General features: G+C 48.5%; 1 protein-coding gene across 2 annotated transcripts in view; it reads right to left on the bottom strand.

Annotated features, from left to right (window-relative positions):
- jmjd1cb (jumonji domain containing 1Cb) overlaps nt 1-21,482 on the bottom strand; it is a 107,777-nt gene that overhangs the window by 17,664 nt on the left and 68,631 nt on the right. For both annotated transcript variants that reach the window (XM_083787026.1, XM_083787027.1), the window contains 11 exons: nt 20,989-21,132; nt 19,787-19,828; nt 18,509-18,788; nt 17,500-18,105; nt 16,505-16,871; nt 15,227-16,343; nt 14,472-14,663; nt 12,594-12,769; nt 10,350-10,515; nt 7,150-9,991; nt 1,982-2,183 (listed from right to left, as the gene is read on the bottom strand). In XM_083787026.1, coding sequence (XP_083643152.1) covers nt 1,982-2,183; nt 7,150-9,991; nt 10,350-10,515; nt 12,594-12,769; nt 14,472-14,663; nt 15,227-16,343; nt 16,505-16,871; nt 17,500-18,105; nt 18,509-18,788; nt 19,787-19,828; nt 20,989-21,132 — 6,134 coding nt within the window. The remainder of the gene's footprint in view (nt 1-1,981; nt 2,184-7,149; nt 9,992-10,349; nt 10,516-12,593; nt 12,770-14,471; nt 14,664-15,226; nt 16,344-16,504; nt 16,872-17,499; nt 18,106-18,508; nt 18,789-19,786; nt 19,829-20,988; nt 21,133-21,482) is intronic.

Raw genomic sequence — 21,482 nt, 5'->3', positions numbered from 1 at the left:
GCCTCTACTGTACGCAGAGAGACAGAGAGAGAGAGAGAGAGAGAGAGAGATGCGGGTGGGGCCATGCGGGTGACAACAACCGGAGTTAGACATGAATAGATGGCGAGACAGCCAAAGAATGAGAGTGGGAATGAGGAAAAAGAGAGAGGCGGAGTGAGTGCAAGAGAGCGAGGAGGGAGACAAAAGGAGAAGAGCAGAGAGAGAGAAACACAGAGAGAGAGAGAGAGAGAGAGAGAGAGAGAAACAGAGAGAGAGAGAGAGAGAGAGAGAGAGAGATCTCACTCTGAGGCAAAGATTATAGAGCAGAAAATCCTCTTTGGCAGATTTACCACCGCTAGACCTCAGACTGCTGCTGGATTATCTAACACGCGCGCGCGCGTGTGTGTTTGTGACTTTGCGTGCGTGCGACGGCGTGCGTGCGTGCACGTGTGTGTGTGAGAGCAAGCAAAACATGGCCAGATACTTCTTTCTCATCAATGCATATTTCATGATCTAGCCTATATACTGCAGCAGAGGACAGAGTTTCTTTGGGGAGAACACATCCCATAAATCAAAGAAGAGGAGAGGAGGAATGAGAGGATGACAGAGGGAGAGAGAGAGAGAGAGAGAGAGAGAGAGAGAGAGAGAGAGGGAGAGAGAGAGAGAGAGAGAGATCTTTCCATCTGTGCTATCCTGCTAGAATAGAAACGTTCAGGAAAGTAGGACATAAAATAGAAAGCAAACAGACAAGATGGAGGCTGGAGAACATACTGTACTGTAGGTTCAAGGAGAAAATGTAACTACCTGTAACTATAGCATGTGGACACTTCCCACTTTATGTGATTGGTTTAATTATGTCTACCGTGCTTACAATACCGATGGCAGGCTAAAAGATAGATAGACATTTCAACCTGTGAATTAAACTGTATTCATAGAAACAAAGACAGGGCTAATAATGATTCTAATAAAAGCTTTAGATTCTTGGACTATTGGCAGCATGCAAAAGAAATGTGGCACTAAACGACTCCGGTGGTTTGCAAGATTAGCCGTGGACAGACAGACACTGACTGTTCTAGAGACGGCTCGTAGAAGCTATGGCGTAGAAAAATATCGGTAGTTGAATAGTGTTTTTAATTTAAACTTTTTTTAAAATTCATATACAATATCAGCTAATCAAATAATACAGTAAATCAATTAGTCCCATTAAGCACTTAAAGGCCTGCTTTATACTTGATATTGATTGATATATATATTTTTTAATATTTTTTTTATCCCACGATTTTGTAACCCATTTTTCAACCCTGTGTCAATCATCTAATGTGATCCTGGGCTCTACACACCCTCTGCCAACCTGGGGAGAGCAACGGATTTAACTCATGCTTCCTTCATGCTTGAGTGTCCAAGTTGCTCCTTTATACCTGACAGGGGGGAGTTTCCCTGGTTGGACGTAGCGCGTGGAAGGAACACGTTATTCCAACCAGTTCCTTTCCCCTCCATCAGGCGCCCCAGCTGGCCAGGGGGAGGCAGTTTAGAGACCAGGATTACTGCATGTTTTTGTGAGGGTATCTACCCTAGGGGACACGGGGAGAACATGCAAACTCCACACAGAAAGGGCCTTTCGCCAACCCCGCCTTCGGGTATGGGCACTGATGACGCGGAGGAGGAAACACGCCACCAGCACCCACAGCGCCCCGAGCGGGAATCGAACCCAGGACCTTCTAGCTGTGAGGCGACAGCACTACCAACTGTGCCAACGTGCCCCCAATATTGATTGATATTCTGATTGTTTGTACAATGGCAAAAATATCTAATCTGCAAGCTCACAACATGTGTGCATGTTCGATGTACTGTGGTAATGGGCACTCAGACAGCCAAATACTTGCATCGTTCAGTCTAGCTTAAATAAAAATCTATATTTCGATAAGAACGATTAACCGTTGTGGCAAGAGTATATGAAAAAAACAAAAGAGGGCTGGCTGTGGGTGCTGTTGACTTTCTTTACCGTCTGAAGTAGTAGAAGCGACAGAAGACGGGGGAATGGGCCGGCTCCTCTCCCTTCTTGCTGCGGAGCACCCGGCACTCCCTGCACTTCTGCAGGTTGGGCCCGATCTCTGAGCACGAGTCGTCCTGGAGGAAGGACTCGCCCGTCTGCTTCAGCTTCTTCACCTTCCTCCAGTCCTTCAGCACGGAGCGAGGGATGCCGTCTGTTTGGGAGAGAGAGAGAGAGAGAGAGAGAGAGAGAGAGAGAGAGAGAGAGAGACAGACAGACAGGGACAGAGAGAGAGAGAGAGAGAGAGAGAGAGAGAGAGAGGGTTAACCCATTTAGGCCTGACGTCGAAATTAAAAAAAATGTATTTTCTGAAAGAAAAAACATGTTTCTATGTCAGTTGTTCTCAAACATATTCATGTCAAGGAACCCCAAATATATATCACATATATATCACATTGGCCGCTGACCCCCATCTGAAAATCTGTAGTTCCAGGGACCCTCTCAGTAGCAAAGATTTTAGTTAGAAACTCGCTCTGAAAGAACATATATTCAAAGAGTTCAGGCACATTTTCACGATTATTCAAAAATAGCAGACCTACAAGCTCGTAGATCTGCTATTTTTCAATAGCTAAATTATAACATAATGTTTAAAACACCAAAAGGGGTTCCCGCCCAAAATGGGTTATGAAAGGTGGTGTACCACGGTAAAATCCGCAGTGTTGGTTTATGAATGTAACTAAAATGAATAAAAATAATACATATAACCGTTCTGTATGACAGTGTATGTTACTACAATATGTATCTATCACATTCTGCAGTGGTTGGAGGTGGGAAAGTAGAACTGCCCGAAGCTCTTTAAACCCCCAGAATTCAAATCCAGGGCAGGACATAGAAGCTATGGATTGGTGCTTTAGGAGAAGGAGGATGTTACTGTGTGTAGTATGGATTTACTGTCTGGGGTCAACTGTATGTAATCTATTCAAGACACATTCCCGTCGTCTCTACGTTATTCTTTTCATTTCAGTTATAGCGATTTAAGCAATTTCCGTGTTCTTCTTTTTGCTGACACCAGCGCAATTGTTTTCTTCTTCAAATACATCAAAGCAGAGAGGAGAGAACACACAGAGCGAATAATACCCGCGAGGCATGGTGTGAAAGTGTGAACTAGACTACAGTTGTATAGAGCCGCAAGAAGTTCTGAACTCCTGGGTCCTGAGGGGCTCTGGGACCTCCAGGACCCAGGGGGTAGGAAATTAAACCGCTACAGTTGGTTTTCATCCCAAATAACGGTCTAATCCCAGGGACTATTTTAGGATGTGGGGGCACCATGGAAATCGACCACTTTCAACCTGATGTCCCTATGGACAAGTCAATAGATTACCGGCAGTTAATTGTCTCGTTGCAATGCAACCCGTTGTGAGCTTGTAGACTAGCTACTGTTTTCTATTCCTTGCACAACAAAGTGCATAGTGAGTAAGTGGTTATGCTGGTTGGTAAACAGAAACACACGGGTAGTGGACTGCCTATATGTTCTCACCATGTGTCCATAGTTCACTGCAATCTGTGGTTCATTCCAGACACAACTAAACACTTTGTTGACCCAGACTGGTCTCTTAACCCTAGCATATGGTATAAAACAGGGTATTAGATGACACAAAGAGGCCTATGTATTGTGGCTTTACATCTCAAATATAAGTGTTCCATGTCTGAAACTTAATAGCTAATGGGGGGAGGGGGGGGGAGTAGATGACAGACAGATGTTTGGCTGTGAATCGCAGGAAAGGTCATACGGTATGTAATACTGTGTGTGTGTGTGTGTGTGTGTCTGTGTGTGTGCGTGCACGCTTGTGTATGTGTGTGCGTGCATTTGCACACTACAGTATGTATCAAAGTGTTGGGCGCTATATGGCCGTCGAGCACACAAGTATCTGCCTGTCACTGTACTATACTATACTGCTGCTATCATACGAGAAGCCACAAACACGTGCACACACACACGCTAGCACACACACACACACACACACACACACACACACACACACACACACACACACACACACACACACACACACAATTTGGCATTAAGCATGACCCTCGGGACTAGACGCTATATTGGGTTACAGAGTCTGTACAGTAATGTACATTCTATTCCCTGTACTATATACTGTACAGTATATAGGCCCATAGCTTGTGTACAACTCGTGCAGATTAAAACACCTCAGGGCGCGGTGGGAACAAAGCACTGGGAAGGACCCTGATGGCACATATGAAGTTCATATGTAAGTATCCTGCCACAGTTGCTTTCAACTCCGTTAATGTGTCTCCCTTTTTCCCTCCCGCGCCCTAACTGGCTCTTTCTGTACGTATGTCATTCTTGTGCACGCGTGCGTGCATGCTCACTCGCACACACACACACACACACACACACACACACAAAGCGCCTGTCTATCCCCCAGCTGCAGACCAGATGTCAGTGAGTGTGTGTAACCCAACACTGTGGTGCTGTCATTGAATTCCTGTGCTCTTTAGGAACTCAATAGCAGCAACCAACAGGCACAGGGCCTTCGGCCATGAGAGCAGCTCATATCCAGGGTGTCCGAGAAGTATAAACAGCAGCGAACACAGAGGGGAAAACCACCGGGATGTCATCGGACGGGAAGGAAAGAGGGGAGGGGGTGGGGGGGAAGAAAGAAAGAAAAGAGAGAGAGAGAAATGGAGGAGAGAAGAAAGAACACTAGGAAAAGAAACAAACAAGCAAAGGAAGAACAGATTTAATTTCTTGACTCAAAACAGAAATTAATAACGCTGGTAATTGGGATTATTTAATGCGAACCAGCTTGTCGAGAAAAGAGCTGGCATCTCTTAACGGTGAACAGGCATCTACGCACAGCAGCAATATTGAAAAGAAAGTGGGCCAGTTCCTGACTTCCTTCACAGGTTTTACCAATGATACTAACGAAGGCTGTGTTCTATTTGACAGTGGTTCTCAAACTTTTTCAAAGAGTTAGACCCCCAAAACTCTGAGAGTGTACAAATGGAACCAGGTGGACCCTTACGGGAGGGAGTAAGTAGTACACACCTGTACTGGGCCATTTGGAACACCCTCAAGGGAACATGAGGGTCAGCATGCACAATATCATCACCCTGACTGACTCTGTCTCTGTTTGACCAGAATACTTACTTCATTAGTAGCATTGATAACACTGAAGGAAGTGAGGAAGATCAGTGCTATAACTGTGATACTGTATGTACTGAAGCTACCAATTTACCAGTGTGAGGAGATCCATGTCAGCATACTGAATTACACATAATATAGCACCGAAGCCATCTCGTAACCCCTCTAGGAATAGTTAACGCAAGCCAGCTTGGGCAGGATCGAGAGGTGAGAGTTGACGTGGCGTGGTGTGGTGTGGAAAACATGTGCTACACACACACACACACGCGCGCACACACACACACACACACACACACACACACACACACACACACACACACACACAAGCACATGCACACGCACACGCACACACACACAGAGATCACAGAGCGCTACTGTAGGTTATTGATTCCCCCCAAAACAAAATCATCTCAAGGACCCCAAATTGACCCCCACATCTGAGACGATTTCGTGCTAGAGCCTCAGATTTGTATTGTTAAAGATGTTCAAAAATGTTAAAAATCTTTAAAAAATGGCAGCCCTACAACTAAGCCAACACAACTGTTGTGTTTGTGTTGTGAGCTTGTAGATTAGGTTTAACGTGGTTAAACAGTTTTTGATACTATATTAACTAATTATCCAAAAAACTCTTGGAAACTCCTTAGGACCCCTGGGTCTGTAAGAACCAGTACTGTAGGTTAGAGCAGTGGTTCTTAAAGTGGAGTCCAGGGACCCCCAGGGTCCTTGAGAGGTTTCCAGGGGGTCACTACTGTCAGCTAAATGAATGATAGTTAAGAACCAAGTGATCCCAAATGGAGGGTGATCTACTCCGTACTCCGTAGCCTTATATTAACCAGCTGGGGGTCCCTGAAATATACAAATATTTAAGAACCACTGGGTTGGAGCATGGAGCACACTCCACTCGGGAACATTCTGTCCAGACAATGAGATAAGAGTGTTTCCAAAAAGCTGGAAGCCCAAGGGAGATTAGCAGTCACTCTTTCTTTTTCTTCAAGTGGCGCTCTTCTGAAATCTGAAATCTTCCTTTTGTCCTGCAGCACGCACTGGAACATTCATTTGATACGAAATGGATTATGCACTCCATCATACCAGATTAACTGAAGTTGCTAGCTAGTGTTTAATGTTTTGTGACTGGTGACCTCTCGTATAAGGTTGCTTACTTCACTCATGCAACTGTAAATTACCAAGCACCTCTGATTTAGCAAGAAAAAACTAAAAACTAAACATGCCCACTAAGTCACTAAGCTGTGAAACATCTGACCTTTAGTCTTGCCATTGTCAGACAATCAGAGTTCTCCGTTTAGCGATTATGTCTGGGCCTGCATGGGAACTTCTAAATGCAAGGTAGCTGGTAGAACAGCAACAAGAATAGCCGCTAACAACCACTGCTTTGAAAACCAATCATGCCACTAGTCCAATATGAAGGATCGCTCTAAGTCTTTGGTTTGGTTGTTCAATGCAGTTTTTCTCCTACTATCTAATTAATTCCACCCAGGCCTTGTGCGGAGGCTCGTTTCCACTTAAACCCGGCCCTATTCTACTTCCCTGACCGGGTTCTGTACGAAAATAGCTGATTATACAAGCTGCACAATGTGGTGCAGACCGCCTACATATTGGGCAAATAAAATGGACTCAAGCGTGCAAAAGCACGAGGCACAAATCCACATAACAATAAAAACCCAACTAGTGAGGGAGACATGAGGACTGCAGTGTGGTGACGTGGTTAGAGACTATTTCTTAACCACTTGAGCCTGATTTATACTTTGTTGTGCAACAGTGTTGTGCAGTGTGTCGCGACTATGAAACATTGAGAGTGATTAAATGCATTTTGCCTATAATGACATGCCCAAAACAGGGAGGGATAAAATGGAAAAAAGTGGAAAGCGTATAAGACTTCATTATCAAACTATGTCCAGTGTCCTGGACCAGTATGCAGAGAGAAGCCATATGCCTTGAAAATAAGAGCGTTGTTGATGCTACCTAACAATGTGAACGTGGGACTTACTGCTGCTGGCCAGTTTGAGTTTGGTCTTCTCCCGAGCTGATCTGAAGATGCCGTTGGGCTTCACCTCGTCCTCGTCCTTCTTCTTTGCCATGTCGTTCTGTTTCTTCTTGTACGTGGGCTTGGGCTGCCGCTTGGCGCGACCCTCCATCTTGCTCTCGCTGGTGTCAGAGTCGTCCCCTCCGCTCTCGGAACCCGACTCGTACGTCCGCTTGCTCCCCCGCCTCACCGGGGGCGTCGCCTTCCTCTCCTCCCCTCCGCCTGCTTCGATCTTCTCCTCAGGTTGCTGCCTTTCTTTCTCCCTCTCTCCTGCTTTGTTCAAGCTCTCCCTGTGGCTCTCCATCTCCACGTCGCCAGAGGTGGAGGCCAGATTGACCGAACAGGGTTTGATCATCTCCGACATGGCCACGACGGTGCTCACGGTGCTAATAGTGCTAATAGTGCTAATAGTGCTAGCGACGGGGCCAGGAGCCTTCTCTGGTTTAGCGGCACTGGTATTAGCAACACTGGTAGTAGTTGTTGTAGTAGTAGTTGTGTTCTTATCCTCCTCCGAGTGCCTGGTCAGCCAGGCTTTCTTCAGCTTGTGGTAGTTACTAGGCTGTCCGCTGCCCGCCGAGCCCGGTGTGGAAGGCTGGCCGTTGGGCAGAGGGCTGGACTTGCCTGGGGTGGTGCTACCGCTGGCTGAGCTGCTACTGCCGCTGTCCATGGAGGTGGAGGAGGAGCTGGGTTGGCTGGAAGAGGGCGGAGGGGGGGAACTGTGAAGGGGGGCTTTATCTGCTGAATCCGGGGTCGGAGAGATGACCCCAGGCGTGCTGGAGGTAGGGGCATTGGTGGAGCTGTTTCTCGACTGGGCCGCGGCCAAAGCGGCTTTGTGCTTCTTAAGGTGAACGAAAGAGGGGGAATAGGCTTGGCTGGAGCTGGAGGAGGCAGAGCTGGGCGTTGGGGTGATGCTAGGACTGGGGTGTGGGGTGCCTGCCGGACTAGGGGGTGGCAAAGACCCACCTGGGGATGTGGTACGTGACCCAAACCCCTCCTGGTGCTCTCCAAACCCTGAGTGGATCAACGTCCGGCCGCCAATGCTGGTTTTGTGGGTTGTGATCTCACCCCGGGCTGAAACGGAGTAGACCGATTCACAGCCAATGACCCCACCTTTATTCAGAACACCAAACCCTGGCGAGGCCAAAACCTCAGTCCTGCACACTGAGTTAGTGTTAATGGCCCCCACGGCTCCTCCCACATTCATGCGTTCATGAGCGGCCCGCATGAACGTCTTTTTATACTGTACGCACATGTCGTCCAGGTTAGTGTTGGGCTGGATGATCCTGCCAGCACCGGGGTTACAGCCAAGCTCCTTAATGCTCTCCCCCAGCCTTGGACACTCTGCCTGGGGCTTGATGGGGTAGAGCCTCCCTTGGGGAAGCTCCTTGTGGAGCATAGCACCGTGCCTATTAGCACCAGCGAGAGAGCTGCCGTCATATTTAATGCACGTCGATGGGCGTACGATGACCGATGCCATGGCCGCATGGGGTTTGCCTCGCATGGTTCCTCCCTTGTCTCCGAGGAACCAACCCCCTCTTTCCTGAATGGCCTCCCCGCCCCTCCAGACCTCCGCTGCCGATGACGTCGTCATCATCATCATGTCGGCACCGGTGCCGGCGGTCGAGGTCACTGCGGCGGCGACCCCATGACCTTTGACCTCCCTGAGCTCGGGCAGTAGCGTAGGCGGCTTCTGCTGCTCGGCCGATGTCTTACTGCCGGCCGCCGGTAAGCTCACTGGCTGGATGGGCGTGAGTGTCGGAGGGGACAGGCGGCCCCCGTAGCCGCCTCGCTCCCTTTCCCTCTCCCTCTCCCTCTCTCGTTCCCTCTCCCTCTCTCGCTCCCGATCGGCGGCCTCTTTGCGCTCCAGTGCGTGCTGCGTGGGCGGGTGGAACACGGGCGCTCGGTGAAGAGATGGCATTCCCCTGAGCTGCTGCTGCTGCTGCTGGTGCTGCTGGTGCTGCTGATGCTGCTGATGCTGTTGGTGCTGTTGGTGCTGTTGGTGCTGTTGGTGCTGTTGGTGAAGTTGGTGCTGAGGGTGCTGTTGGTGCTGAGGGTGCTGTTGGTGATGGGAGTGGTGTTGGTGGTGATGGTGGGGGTGGTGGTTGAGGCCCGAGGAGGAAGAGGAGATGGAGGAGGAGGACGAAGAGGAGGAGGTGGAGGAGGAAGGAGAGATGGCGGGGCTGTTGCGCCGCTCCATCCTCTCCATCCCCACGTGATGGTGTTGTTGTTGTTGATGATGATGATGATGAAGATGCGGCTGTTGGCCGAGTGCTACCTGCTGGCTGAGCTGCTCTGTGATCTTCCCTGCCAGACCCTCCCCTCCCTCCGGATGGTGTTTGATTAGCGGTGGCGGCTTGGAGAGGGAGCCTTTGGTGACGTAGCCGCCCAGGTTCAGAGCCCCTTGGCCGGCCGCCGCCGCCGCCACCACCACTCCAGCTCCTGGAGCACCGGCCGACACTTTCTCGTAGTAAGAGTTGAGCTCCTTGGAGGGGTAAAGTCTGGGAGGCTCGTTGACCACGCTGTTGGACAGCGTGGTGAAGTAGTTGCTCTTCTCCGTCTGGATGACGTGCGGGTGGGGGTGGGGGTGGGGGTGCGAGTGGCCGTGGCCAGTTTTGAGGCCGGGAGCAGGGAGGTGGGGAATGCGCTGAGGGAAGGACGGCTCTCTGTCTCTCTCTCTCTCCCTGTCCCGGTCCATCCCGTGGTCGTTGGAGCGGTGGATCTTAGCGGTGAACGGTGCAACCTCGATGCTCTCCTGAAGAATCCTGCGGTTCTCTTCTTTGTATTTGCTGGCTCTCTCGGCTGCATCCTGGGAGGATAAAAAACGTGTTAATGTCTGTGATTTTTAAACAGGATAATGTTAAAACGAATCGATTGCGTGTTCTTAGGCTACTACAGAATCTTTCTTTACTACAGTTCTTTATAACAGCATCACAGTCTTATGAAGAGTACCTAGTACATAATTGCTTCATACACTGTCTAGTCAGAACTGTCCAATGACACCAATTCGATTCAATTCGATAGATTTCAGTTAACGTAATTCTCAAAGCTCAATTTGATTGATCGGTTTTCTTGAGATGTATTACCGTATTGCAAATGTTTCTGTTGCTGTTATTGTGCACAGGCGCCTGGGTTCTGGCTGTGCGTGGGTTTTTGTTATCATGTACCTGTGTCTGTGCCAGACGAGCCTGCTTGCTGTGGGCGTCTAGGTAGAGGCGGTGCAGGTGGGCGTCTTTGCCCGTGGGCGTTCGACTCCTGTCCGTCTGTTCCTGCTTCAACTGGGCCAACGTCAGAGTTCTGATTGGATCCACAAACCCTTTCTTATCCATGTCACTGGGGGGTAGAGAGAGGGAGAATTAGATTAATTCTATATTCACCATCAGTCAACATCAGATAAATTAGTCGATGACTAATTACTCAATTACTATTTTACTGGAGAGAAAATTGGGTGAGCAGAAGGGAGTGCATTCTTCTGCATTTTTCTCTCTCTACTATCCATTGTATAAATAATTCAACATAATACTGAATGATGTCATGTACAATACATCCATCCAAACAAACAAATGAATGAACGACTAAAGTGAGTTCTAGGAGGCTCAAATATGCCAGTAATCTAATAAGCGGAAGACATGTTTAGCTGCATTTCATCACGGGAAACCATGACACACACAAACACACACAGTACAATAAGAGAAAACAGAGCAATGAGGGCGAGGGACGGGTAAATGAACGTCAGGGGGGGTTGTGAAAGAAAGAACGACCAGGATTTAAATGAGAACAAAAGAGAGGAAGAGCGAAGCCTGATTTAGACCTGCTTGCGCATCACGTCTCGCACTGAAAATAGCAGAACGGCTATTATCGGCAACGAGACACCGGCCCGCAACTAAATATAAATCAAGCTTAACCTTAACCCTGGGAACATAAGCAGAGCCACGAGACAGAAACCACACTAGACTAAACCAACTATCAAATCTATCATCGGAAACAATCAAACAAAAAACCAGAGCAAATTGGAATGCTATTTGGGCCTAAACCTGAGCACTGTCTGTGACTGATCCAAACACATGGAATCCATGACTATGTACAGACTCAGTGAGCACTGCCTTTCCATGGAGAGAGGCAGACCTGTCTCCCAAGGGAAGACAGACTGTGCACCATCCACCGCACACAAGATGAGGCGGAAACCCAGCTGCACTGTCAAACTACCTGCCAACTGTACCAAGGCATCAGAGAGACACACTTCCCACTGATTTATACAAACCCCCCAAAAGAGTTTGAAAACATGACTATTAACATAGAGAAACGTATCCCATATCCCATGTGCCATGCTGGGTATATTAGTACAGCAATGTGCAGAGCTGTTGAGACAGGAAAAAGACAACAACCACACCACTGTAAAGACATCTGTAGTGGTCTCGGTACATACAAACCCATGAGATACACGTGTTGCAGATCTCTATTCTAGTCCTAGGTTTTTTAATTGTACTGTAGACTTGTTTTTATTTCACACTTGCTTTGGGCAATGTAAATGAAGGTTTTTCCCACGCCAATAAAAGCTCCTCTGAATTAAATTGATTAAGAGACAGCAGCGGTTTTCAAGATATATGGAGAGAACTGAATGTTCTCTGCCCTCTGCAGTGTGTGTGCGTATGTGAATGTGCGCGTGCGTGTGCATGCGTAAGTGCATGTGCGTGTGCGTGAGGGGCTATTCAGCACGGTCTGAATAATAGCATATGGTTTCGTAACGAGGCCAGCAGTAAATGAGGCCTTCTGGGTCTGCAATCATTCAGTGTTATTATTAATATTATCTGTCTGTCTCGCTCTCTGTAGCGCACAGTACTAACAGGGGAAATGGCATGCTTTTCAAATTCTAAAATTATCTCTGTACATCATTAATTCGGCCCATTGCTCTATCTCTGTCTCTCACTCTTTTTGAAGATCAACACTTTATCAAGTGTTTAACAGACATAACACTAAGCAAAGGAAAATGCTCTAACGATTTAATGAAGTTGCTCTACTTCGTTAGATTCTTCAATACAACTCATTCACTCTCGTGGGCCTTGAATAGAACCGATTGCTATTCAAATGCCACAAGGACAGACTCTGTCTAGTCTGCTGCATTCACTTCTCTGGCAAAAACAAATTAGGCCTTTGTCTCACTTTTGCAGGATGGAACCCAAACACCAACTTCCATTCAAATACAAGTAAATGTGTCTGGTAAGGTGTGAGAGGCTTCTGTTGAATTCTAAAGGTCTGATTCATAAAACAATATATTGTGTACAGCACAACACCGTTAGAAATCCTTCATATGTTGTATACAACTGCAACTCTAGCTGCAAATGGTTGGTGGTTCCTGTAAATTATTGACAGCTAGGAACCAAATGGACATTTAATGAGAACACTTTACTCACTCTTTGTGTAGCTCCACGGTGTTCTTGGACAGCGGAGGGCTGGCGTGCGTGTTCATCTTGATGGCGGCTCTGTGAGCGTCGGCGCTGGCCGGTCGCACCGGCATGTGACTCAGCAGACCCCCCAGACCGTCCGCAGCACCACCCTGTGTGTGCTGCAGCCACGGACTGGCTGTGTTCTGGACACACACACACACACACACACACAGTCAGTACATTGCTTTTAACCACACAAACCCTAGCGCCTTTATTCTGGGGCGAACATTCGTTGCAATCTGTTGCCAAAGATATTAGTATACAGTGAAAACAAGAGGGGGCCTAGTATGCACTATGCAGCCCTGGGGGACTCCGGGCAACTACGGTAAGTATTCTATTGTAAGAGAAGGCAGAACACATCACACGCACACACACACACACACACACACACACACACACACACACACACACACACACACACACACAATCTATGTAAAGCGCCTTGGATAAAGGCGCTATATAAATGCACCATTTACCATTTACCGCACGCATGCACATGCACACGCGCGCATGATCCTCTCTCCCTCTCAGCCTGCCAAATATCTTTCTCCCATTTTCTCTTCCACAGAAATGTGGAAGAGATGTTTCATCATCCCTCCATGGTTGTGTTCATTCTCTGTGCCTTCCAAGACAAACAGACAGGCAGCCTCTCTCACACAGACAGACATTACATCGTCTTCTTCACACACTAAACTCATTCCAGAGAAGGAAGCACTGGGAGAAAAGAGGGAAGGAATGGGGCTAATCACGGAGGGGTGGAAAAATAAAGAGAGGGAGAGAGTGAGGGAGAACAGAGAAAGAATGCAGAGAAGTCAATTAAATATAGAGGGAGAGACGGATGGAGAGGTAAAAAGGAGAGAGAGAGGAGAGAGAGAGAAGACAAGGGAGGAATGGAGCGCTAGGTGGCTGTGTGCTCAAACACGAATACACACACACACAGTCACACGCACACGCACACGCGCACACACACACACACACACACACACACACACACACACACACACACACACACACACCCCGCAGTCCGTGGGGAGAAATGGACTGACTTGTTTATCAAGACACAGTCATCACAGGAAAAAGGTTTTAGACAAGCACAGTGTCTGTCCTCTATTGACCCTCTCTCTCTGTCTCTCTGTCTCCTCCTCTCTCTCATCAGCTGCCACTAGTGTTTCTGTCACATACTCTGCAGCCAGTCAGTTCCAGTTAGTACCAACTCCAACAGTTATCGTATGAACACATCATTCCATTTAGGGAGGTAAATTGCCATGGGATATCTACTATATAATGCGCCACGTCTCTGCATACGCGTGTGTGTATGTGTGTGTACGGTTGTAATGCACGTAACTCGAGAATCGTTTGACCGACCGACTTCATATTCGACACAGACGTTCCACACCCCCACAGGGAGTGCAGTGCTAGGTATCGAGTCGGTCGGACCCACGGTACTCCAGAACCACCACAAAAGGCTTTGGTCAGGCTCTGCCACTTGCCCTAATGAGGCCAACTCCTGGAAATTGCACACCTGGGCCAAGCTGCCTCAGCCAATTGAGGCTCAACCAATCAGGCTCTGCCAGTGGGCCGAATTGATTGCAAAGTACACTTTTCAGTTTGCAGTCTTCACACACACAGGCACATAAACAGATCTCCATGTGGGACACCGGCTGACAGTTAAAACGGGTGCTATGAAAACATATATCATTAGGTTCCCAAGTTGCATCGTTTCCAAGTAGGCCGGTGGCTGACTGCGACGGGCACGTACAGGTCTAGTTTCTAAAATACGGCAACACACGCACACTGACCCAGACCCACACACACGCGCACACACACAGTGACCCATCCACCTACCCTCCTGATGGTGTTCTCTGAGTTGACTGATACAGCTGGGTTTTCAGGGTGCACCCACTTGGCGGTGGGGCCCAGGTTGAGTCCTGGGGGGTACGTGGAGGGGGTGCCGTTGGGGTACTGCCACAGGATGGGGTATAGGCCCAGCCCGGCTGCCCCGCCGTGGGACTGAGCCAGCAGTGAAGGCCCCTGTCCCTGGAAAGGACAAAAAAGTAGTATATATATTTTTTTAATTATTATTATTTTTTAGTTAAAAAAGTTTTAAAAATCTCGGGATTCTCGGGATCCACATGGGAATGTCGTGGAGCCACGACATTGCTATGATGTATGACTCCGTATTGACTTCCATTATAAAATGATGAAGTGAGGGACGCTTTTATCATCATACATCATCTCATTCTGGCTAATCACAATTTGCGTCCTCCTTCAATGTTTGTGTTTGCACAAACACTCAAAACTGGCCATTCATTGTCAATGGCATTCAATGTTTGGGTTAGGACAATGTTTGTGTTTACACAAATCCTCAAAGCTGGACATAGGAGCAGCTAGCTAGCGCCCCTCAAAAATATGACATTATGTCGGGGAAAAAGATCTGTATTTCCTACTGGCCGTGTGCACATTCACAATTCATTTCCACTCATCATCTAGCAGATTACGTGATTAGCTCTGGACACACAGACAGACACACACAGACTGACCTTCTTATAGACAGCAGAGCCACACAGTAACAAATGCTAAATTCCAAATGGGGGGTTTACCTGTAGGAACTGTTGCTGGTGAGTGGCCGCTGGGTGGCCGTGAGCAAGCGCCAGGTGTCCCAGCCCGCCGGGGGAGTCGAGCCGAGGGTGGGCCCCCAACATGGAGGCCGTGTCCCGGGGGTGCATCCCCGGGAGCATGCCAGGGGGCAGGAGGTGGGAATGGGGGTGGGGGTGAGGGTGTGAGGAAGGGGGAGGAGGAGGCGGGGCGAGCAGGTGCGTGGCGTGGGATCCGGGCGTGAGGCAGGGGGAGTGAGGGGACGGGGAGTGCAGCGGATGCAGGTGCGGGTGGAGGTAAGCCGCCACGTGATTGGACGAGAGTGCGGCAGAGTTCTCGCCGTCCGAGCGGACCAGCGCCGGGTCCCGGTACACGGTGAAGGTCTCGTTCTTGTCGATGATCAGCGGGCTCTTGGTGTTGCTGTTGTGGCCGGCGATAATACTGCTGGACTCCGAGCGTGAGGGGACGGGCTTGAACACGGAGCGAGGGGATTCGGGCGGCTCCGGCTTCACGACAGAACCCGAAGCCCCCGAACGCCCCGTCGGGGGAGGAGAGGAGTCACAGTAGCGCGACGGTTTGTGTTTGGAGACCTCCGGTGAGGTGTTGGGTTTGGGTCTGGAGACGTCCAGCAGGGCCGGGTGGGGCTTGGGTTTGTGGAGATCGGCCGGGTGCGTGTTCATGTGCGTGTTGGGGAAGGGGTGGCTCTGTGGGGTGTGGGGTCTGGGTTTGAGGGGCTCTATGTGAACGGGGGACAGTGGGTGTGGGTGTGGGTTGGGGCTGTGGCTGATCCTGGGCTTGGCCAGTTCAGGGGAAGGGTTTGACCTCATCTTGTGTTGTTGTTGTTGTTTTCTGGTGTCGTCTGACAGATGAGAGCTCTTAATGCAGGGCAGGATGGAGGAGTAGTGCTGCTGGGGTGGTGACGGTGTGTGATGGTGATGGCGCTGTTGTTGCTGTTGCTGCTGTTGTTGTTGTTGTTGTTGTTGATGATGATGCTGTTGTTGTTGTTGTTGCTGTTGATGATGATGTTGATGTTGTGGATGAAGCTGATGATGATGGTGTTGATGAATGGCAGCCTTCTCTTTCTCTGCCAGCACCACGTTTTCAGCCACTGATGTTACAGGCCTGCAGAAATAAAAAGACAAATTATGGAATAGTAACAACAACAACAATAATAATGCTGATACATTTTACCTTTATTTATGTAGAACACTAATTAATTCATACATTCATTCACAACACATCAAGTGCTGAAACAGAGGATCCACCTGTGCACCAAGTCTCACCTGATGACCTCCGAGTGAGCGAACTCTATCTTGCTGCCTCTGTCGAGGCCTCTAGCTGCCGTCAAGGCGCCTCCTCCACCTCCCGTCATGGCTTGCTGCTGCTGCTGCACGGCGGGCTCCAGGTCCGCCCTGCGGCCTCCCTCCGACGGCGAGGGAGAGGGAGGCACGGGAGGGGAGGAGACGGGCGAGGGGTTGAGGGGGAGGTAGGGCGACAGGGCCGTGGACTCTGTGTTCTGGGAGGCCAGCAGCGCCGACACGGCCTCCGAGCTCTCCTGGTGCACGGTGGCCTGCGCTTCCTCCGTGATGTCGATCACGCTGCTGCCGCCGTGGAGGTGGGATGAGGACGGCGTCTGAGACCGGGACGCGGCTGGAGAAGAGCCACAGGAAATGGAAATGACGTCATGGTCGTTGTGGAATGTTTTTTTTTAATAATTGTAATGTTTAGTGCACTTTGGAGGGCCTTCAACATACACCCAGGGCTTAAAGCTAAACATTTTTTTGCAAATCTACACTGATCTCATTAAATGACCCCTATGAAATCCTCAGGACTGAAATCTGTCCCCAGGACTGAGAACTTTAATATTGTATATACACATAACAGACCATTCTATTCTGTAAATGTTAATGCCCCTGTCCTGAACCCAATTTGTAACCGTTGCAGTTTGTAATTATTATTATTGCCATTGAATTGCTTTGAGCCTATGACCTATTCATTGTGTCAGACCATATTGTTTTTATTATGATATATATGTTATAATACCTTTCACAGTGCTTTTGTTGGTCTCCATAATGTTATTATTATATATATTTTATAATACCTTTCACAGTGCTTTTGTTGGTCTCCATAATGTTTATTATTATATATATGTTATAATACCTTTCACAGTGCTTTTGTTGGTCTCCATAATGTTTATTATTATATATATGTTATAATACCTTTCACAGTGCTTTTGTTGGTCTCCATAATGTTTATTATTATATATATTTTATAATACCTTTCACAGTGCTTTTGTTGGTCTCCATAATGCAGCCTTGGACGACGTCGGCGGTAACCTGTTGCCGCGGCGACCGTGTGATCTGCGTCACCGCCGCCAGCTCCTCGTCCTCCTTCGTTATCGCCGCGGCCCCCGTCTCCTTGGCGACGGGCTTCTTGCCGGCGCCGCCCCCGTCCTCCTCAGCATGGAGCTCCGCCCACGGAGACAGCCGGCCAACGAGAGCTGGCGAGGGCTCGTCCGGCTTGGACCCCTGAGCGGCGGGGGAGGCGACGACTGGCTTCTTCTCCTCCTCCTCCTCCTCCATCTTGGACACGCTGGCGCTGGTCGACGACGACGACGCCTTCAGTTTCAGCTCGTTCTCGGAGTTGGCCTCCGAGGAGGAGGAGGACGAGGACGAAGAGGAGGACGAGGAGGACGAGGAGGAGGAGGAGGAGCAGGAGGAGAGGGCCGTCCTCTTGTTGAGCGGGTTCTCAGAGTCGCTGCTCTCTGATAGGTCCGAGGTGGTGTCTGTCTTCAGCCGCTTCAGGCCCGCCTTCTTCTCGTCCTCCTCCACCTTCCTCCGCTTGTTCACCACCGCCTGCTGCTGCTTGGCCTTGGCCTTGGACTCTGGAGGACACATTATTATTATTATAAACCTTTCAAGCTAGCGTCCCTATTTTGGGGTATAGAGAATACGAAGAAGTATATACAGTAGGGCTATTAAATCAATAATTGAACCCACTGTATTATTGCTGAAGCCATGCATGAATTAATGAATTATGTACCCCATCCTGTGGCAGTAATATTTTTTTAATTATGTTAATGAGTTGCTTAGACTGATGCCAGTGGTTGTTGGTTTACCTGTGATCCTATAGTTTACTAAGGCATTACACTGCTTCACAGTTCTCTCTGCATTTGATGTACTGTTATGTGTTACTATACATACATACAGTGGCTCTGGATAAAGAGCGACGGCTAAACGACCCACAGTGTAAGTTGTACAGTGTAAATGTGTGTTCCCATGTCCCACCTCTCCCCGCGGGCTCCTCTCTCCTGTCCTTCTCCTCATCCGGAACGCTGCTGTCCGATCCTTTCCTCCTGGACGAGCGACAGCTGCGCTGCTCCCTCTGCTCCCGGCCCGCCCCTCCGCCGGGCGAGTGATTGGGCGGCTGCTGGCCGCTCTGCTGCTGCTGCGGCTGGCCCTGCTGCTGCTGCTGAGAGGCCGCCGCCCCCGCCGTGCCCTTGGGGGAGGGGCCTGATGAGGTCATGACGGGCCGGGGACTGTTGGCCGTGGCTCTTGTGTAGTGACCCTGTGGCAGGAGTACAACACAGCTCAGTGACTGGAAGCAAGGCGCTGAGGCTTGGTCAGATTCACAAGAAATGAGTTCTTCATCTTCTTCAAAATGATGGATCATTGTCGGCACTAAAGAAAAAGCGCCTATGACAAACACTAATATGAGTTAATGTGTGCGCATCAGTTTCTTTAGAGAAGAACATTAGTCAATATTACTATTAGCTTAGGCTTATAATGATGGTGATATACCAGTCACATATCCTGTTTCACGTTACAGCGTTGTTGCTGTTAAGCCATGGAGTGATGGGTGGCTAGCCCATGCATTTATGTAAGCCATAATTATGTAGAATGTGTAGATATTACAGAGTGTATCTGTTACACAAGATCATTTACCTGCACTGCACTATACATGTACAGTACAACCAGACCTACACACTATTAAATTTAAAATGTATAACCCGACGGACATGTTGTTTCTCTAAAACACCTTACATAAGAGCATAATAGGTTGAATGTGTTTTGTGTATGGTTGGCTGGCTCCGGTCTCTAACCCTGGGAGCAAGGAGCACAGTGAATGTGCAGTTACCAGTAAATGGAATGAACCAAATATGAATACCCCTTGTTAAAGGGATTCATGCATATCCGGTCAAAATGTTAAATTGCACCATTCTGATTCTGAAGATTCTGTTACCACATGATAAATGAAATGTATTCTTCATTGTATCATCAAAACACCTTTTCATTGTAACTACAGTTTAGAAGTGCTACAATTCATCCCTGAAAGTAATCTAGCATGTGGCACATTGCTCTGAATAAATAACGAACGAATGCTAACAAATCTAATATTTTTTCATAATTTGTATCTAAATTGAAAAGCAACTACAAATACAGTTGTACAAAACTGCCTAGTTAGGAAAAATACAGAAGTAAAAAATATGAAAGTAATCCATGAAGTTGTTACAGGTATTAAAACATTAAAGGGGATATTGTTTTGGTGTGTAGGAGAGCAAGTACCTGAGTGTTTCCAGTGGTCCCGCTGGGTCTTCCTCCCGCCATCTGTGAGTGTCAACAATAACAACAACATCAATAAACAACAACAAAAATCGGGGACAACTCCTGAAGCCACACTGTGCCTTCATCACGTTAAAGCCCATTGATTGATGTACAGCTGTGAGGTGAGCGTGCTGGTGACTTCAGACTGGAGTTGTGAAGCAAACAAACAAAAAGGCACATTGCTTTAAGGCTGTCTCCGTCAACATATAGAGGAAAGCCCAGCAAATGGACCGTATTGACACAGCAGCCAATCTGCTCTCACAGTACGTCCTGAGGTAGGTGCGAATAACGTGTTCTGTCACAGACCGTACAGTATGTGCGTGAATACGCTCTAACGGACCAGAGGATGACAGGGAGCAGACGGTCAGCTGCTATTCTTGATGAGAAACAACTCAATCAATTAGGCCTAATGCACAAAGACTGGCTGTCTGGTGATCTGACCAAATAAAGAGTAACTGCATTAACCACTTAAAACCTAGTGTCTCTATTTTGGGGCATATCATAATAGGCGTTTTTTTTCCTAGCAATAGAGGGTATGCGCGTGACATCATCATCAAACCAGGAAGTTATGCGGGAACGCCTACTGAGTGGCAAAAAACTACTTTCTGGCCTTGACAGCCCATACATCCAAACAAAAAGTCCAATATGATTGCATTAAACGACGTTAAACAACGTTAAACTCAATTTGCCACTCACTTTGCCACTCGATTTGCCATTCACTTTATGCATGTGTATACCCTCAATAGCAATAGTAGCAATCTACGTCATATCACAGCGCTTGTGGATCTGTCATTTTTGCTATTCATCAGGCAGGCAGGCAGGCAGGCAGGCAGAGACAGACAGACAGACTAGCCGAGTGATGGCAACAGAAGCACTAGACAGCAACACACACACAGCAGATACAGCCACACCACAGGAAACACCACCACACATTGGCTGCAGTAAAGACCAGCTGGCTCCAGCATTTGCGCGTGTGCAAACTTTTAAGCGTGTGTGAATCATCCAACAAGCATGTGTGCTTATATATATGCATGCTCAGGCATGTCTAGTGGAGTGCCAATGGCTTCGTGTTGACACATGGTATATCGTCAATGACAGTGAACGCAGGTGTTTGAGAGTATGCATAATCCGTACGTGCATGCGTGCATGTGTACTCTACTCACGTGGGCAGTGTTGTTGTTCTGACTGGAGCGTGACCTGCGTCTGGAGGTGATTCCAATGTTTTCTCCTTTCAGCAGCGAGTGAACGACGTCATCTAGGAAGGTCATCTGCACCATGGAGGGGTCAACATTCTGAGGCTCTAGCACCTACACACACACACACGCGCACACACACACACACACACACACACACACACACACACACACACACACACACACACACACACACACACACACACACACACACACACACACACACACACACACACACACACACACACACACACACACACACGCAGAACGTAAGGATTTGAGACACTGTGCTGTGTGCATAACTGCATATGTTATCTGGGAAAGGTCATGCCCACCTTAACGGGGGCCTCACTGAGAGAGGAATATTGAACCACTTAAGCTCTGCGTGTATACCTCGTCGTAGGACGATCCCGTACACAACTAGCCAATCGGCAGTGTGTCGCAACGCAATGGGTTGTGAGCTG

The sequence above is a fragment of the Protomyctophum parallelum genome (genome assembly GCF_964188405.1).
Source record: "Protomyctophum parallelum genome assembly, chromosome: 17".
Classification (NCBI taxonomy): domain Eukaryota; kingdom Metazoa; phylum Chordata; class Actinopteri; order Myctophiformes; family Myctophidae; genus Protomyctophum; species Protomyctophum parallelum.
Note: the sequence above shows the minus strand (reverse complement) of the source record. Positions and strands in the feature narration are given on the sequence as shown.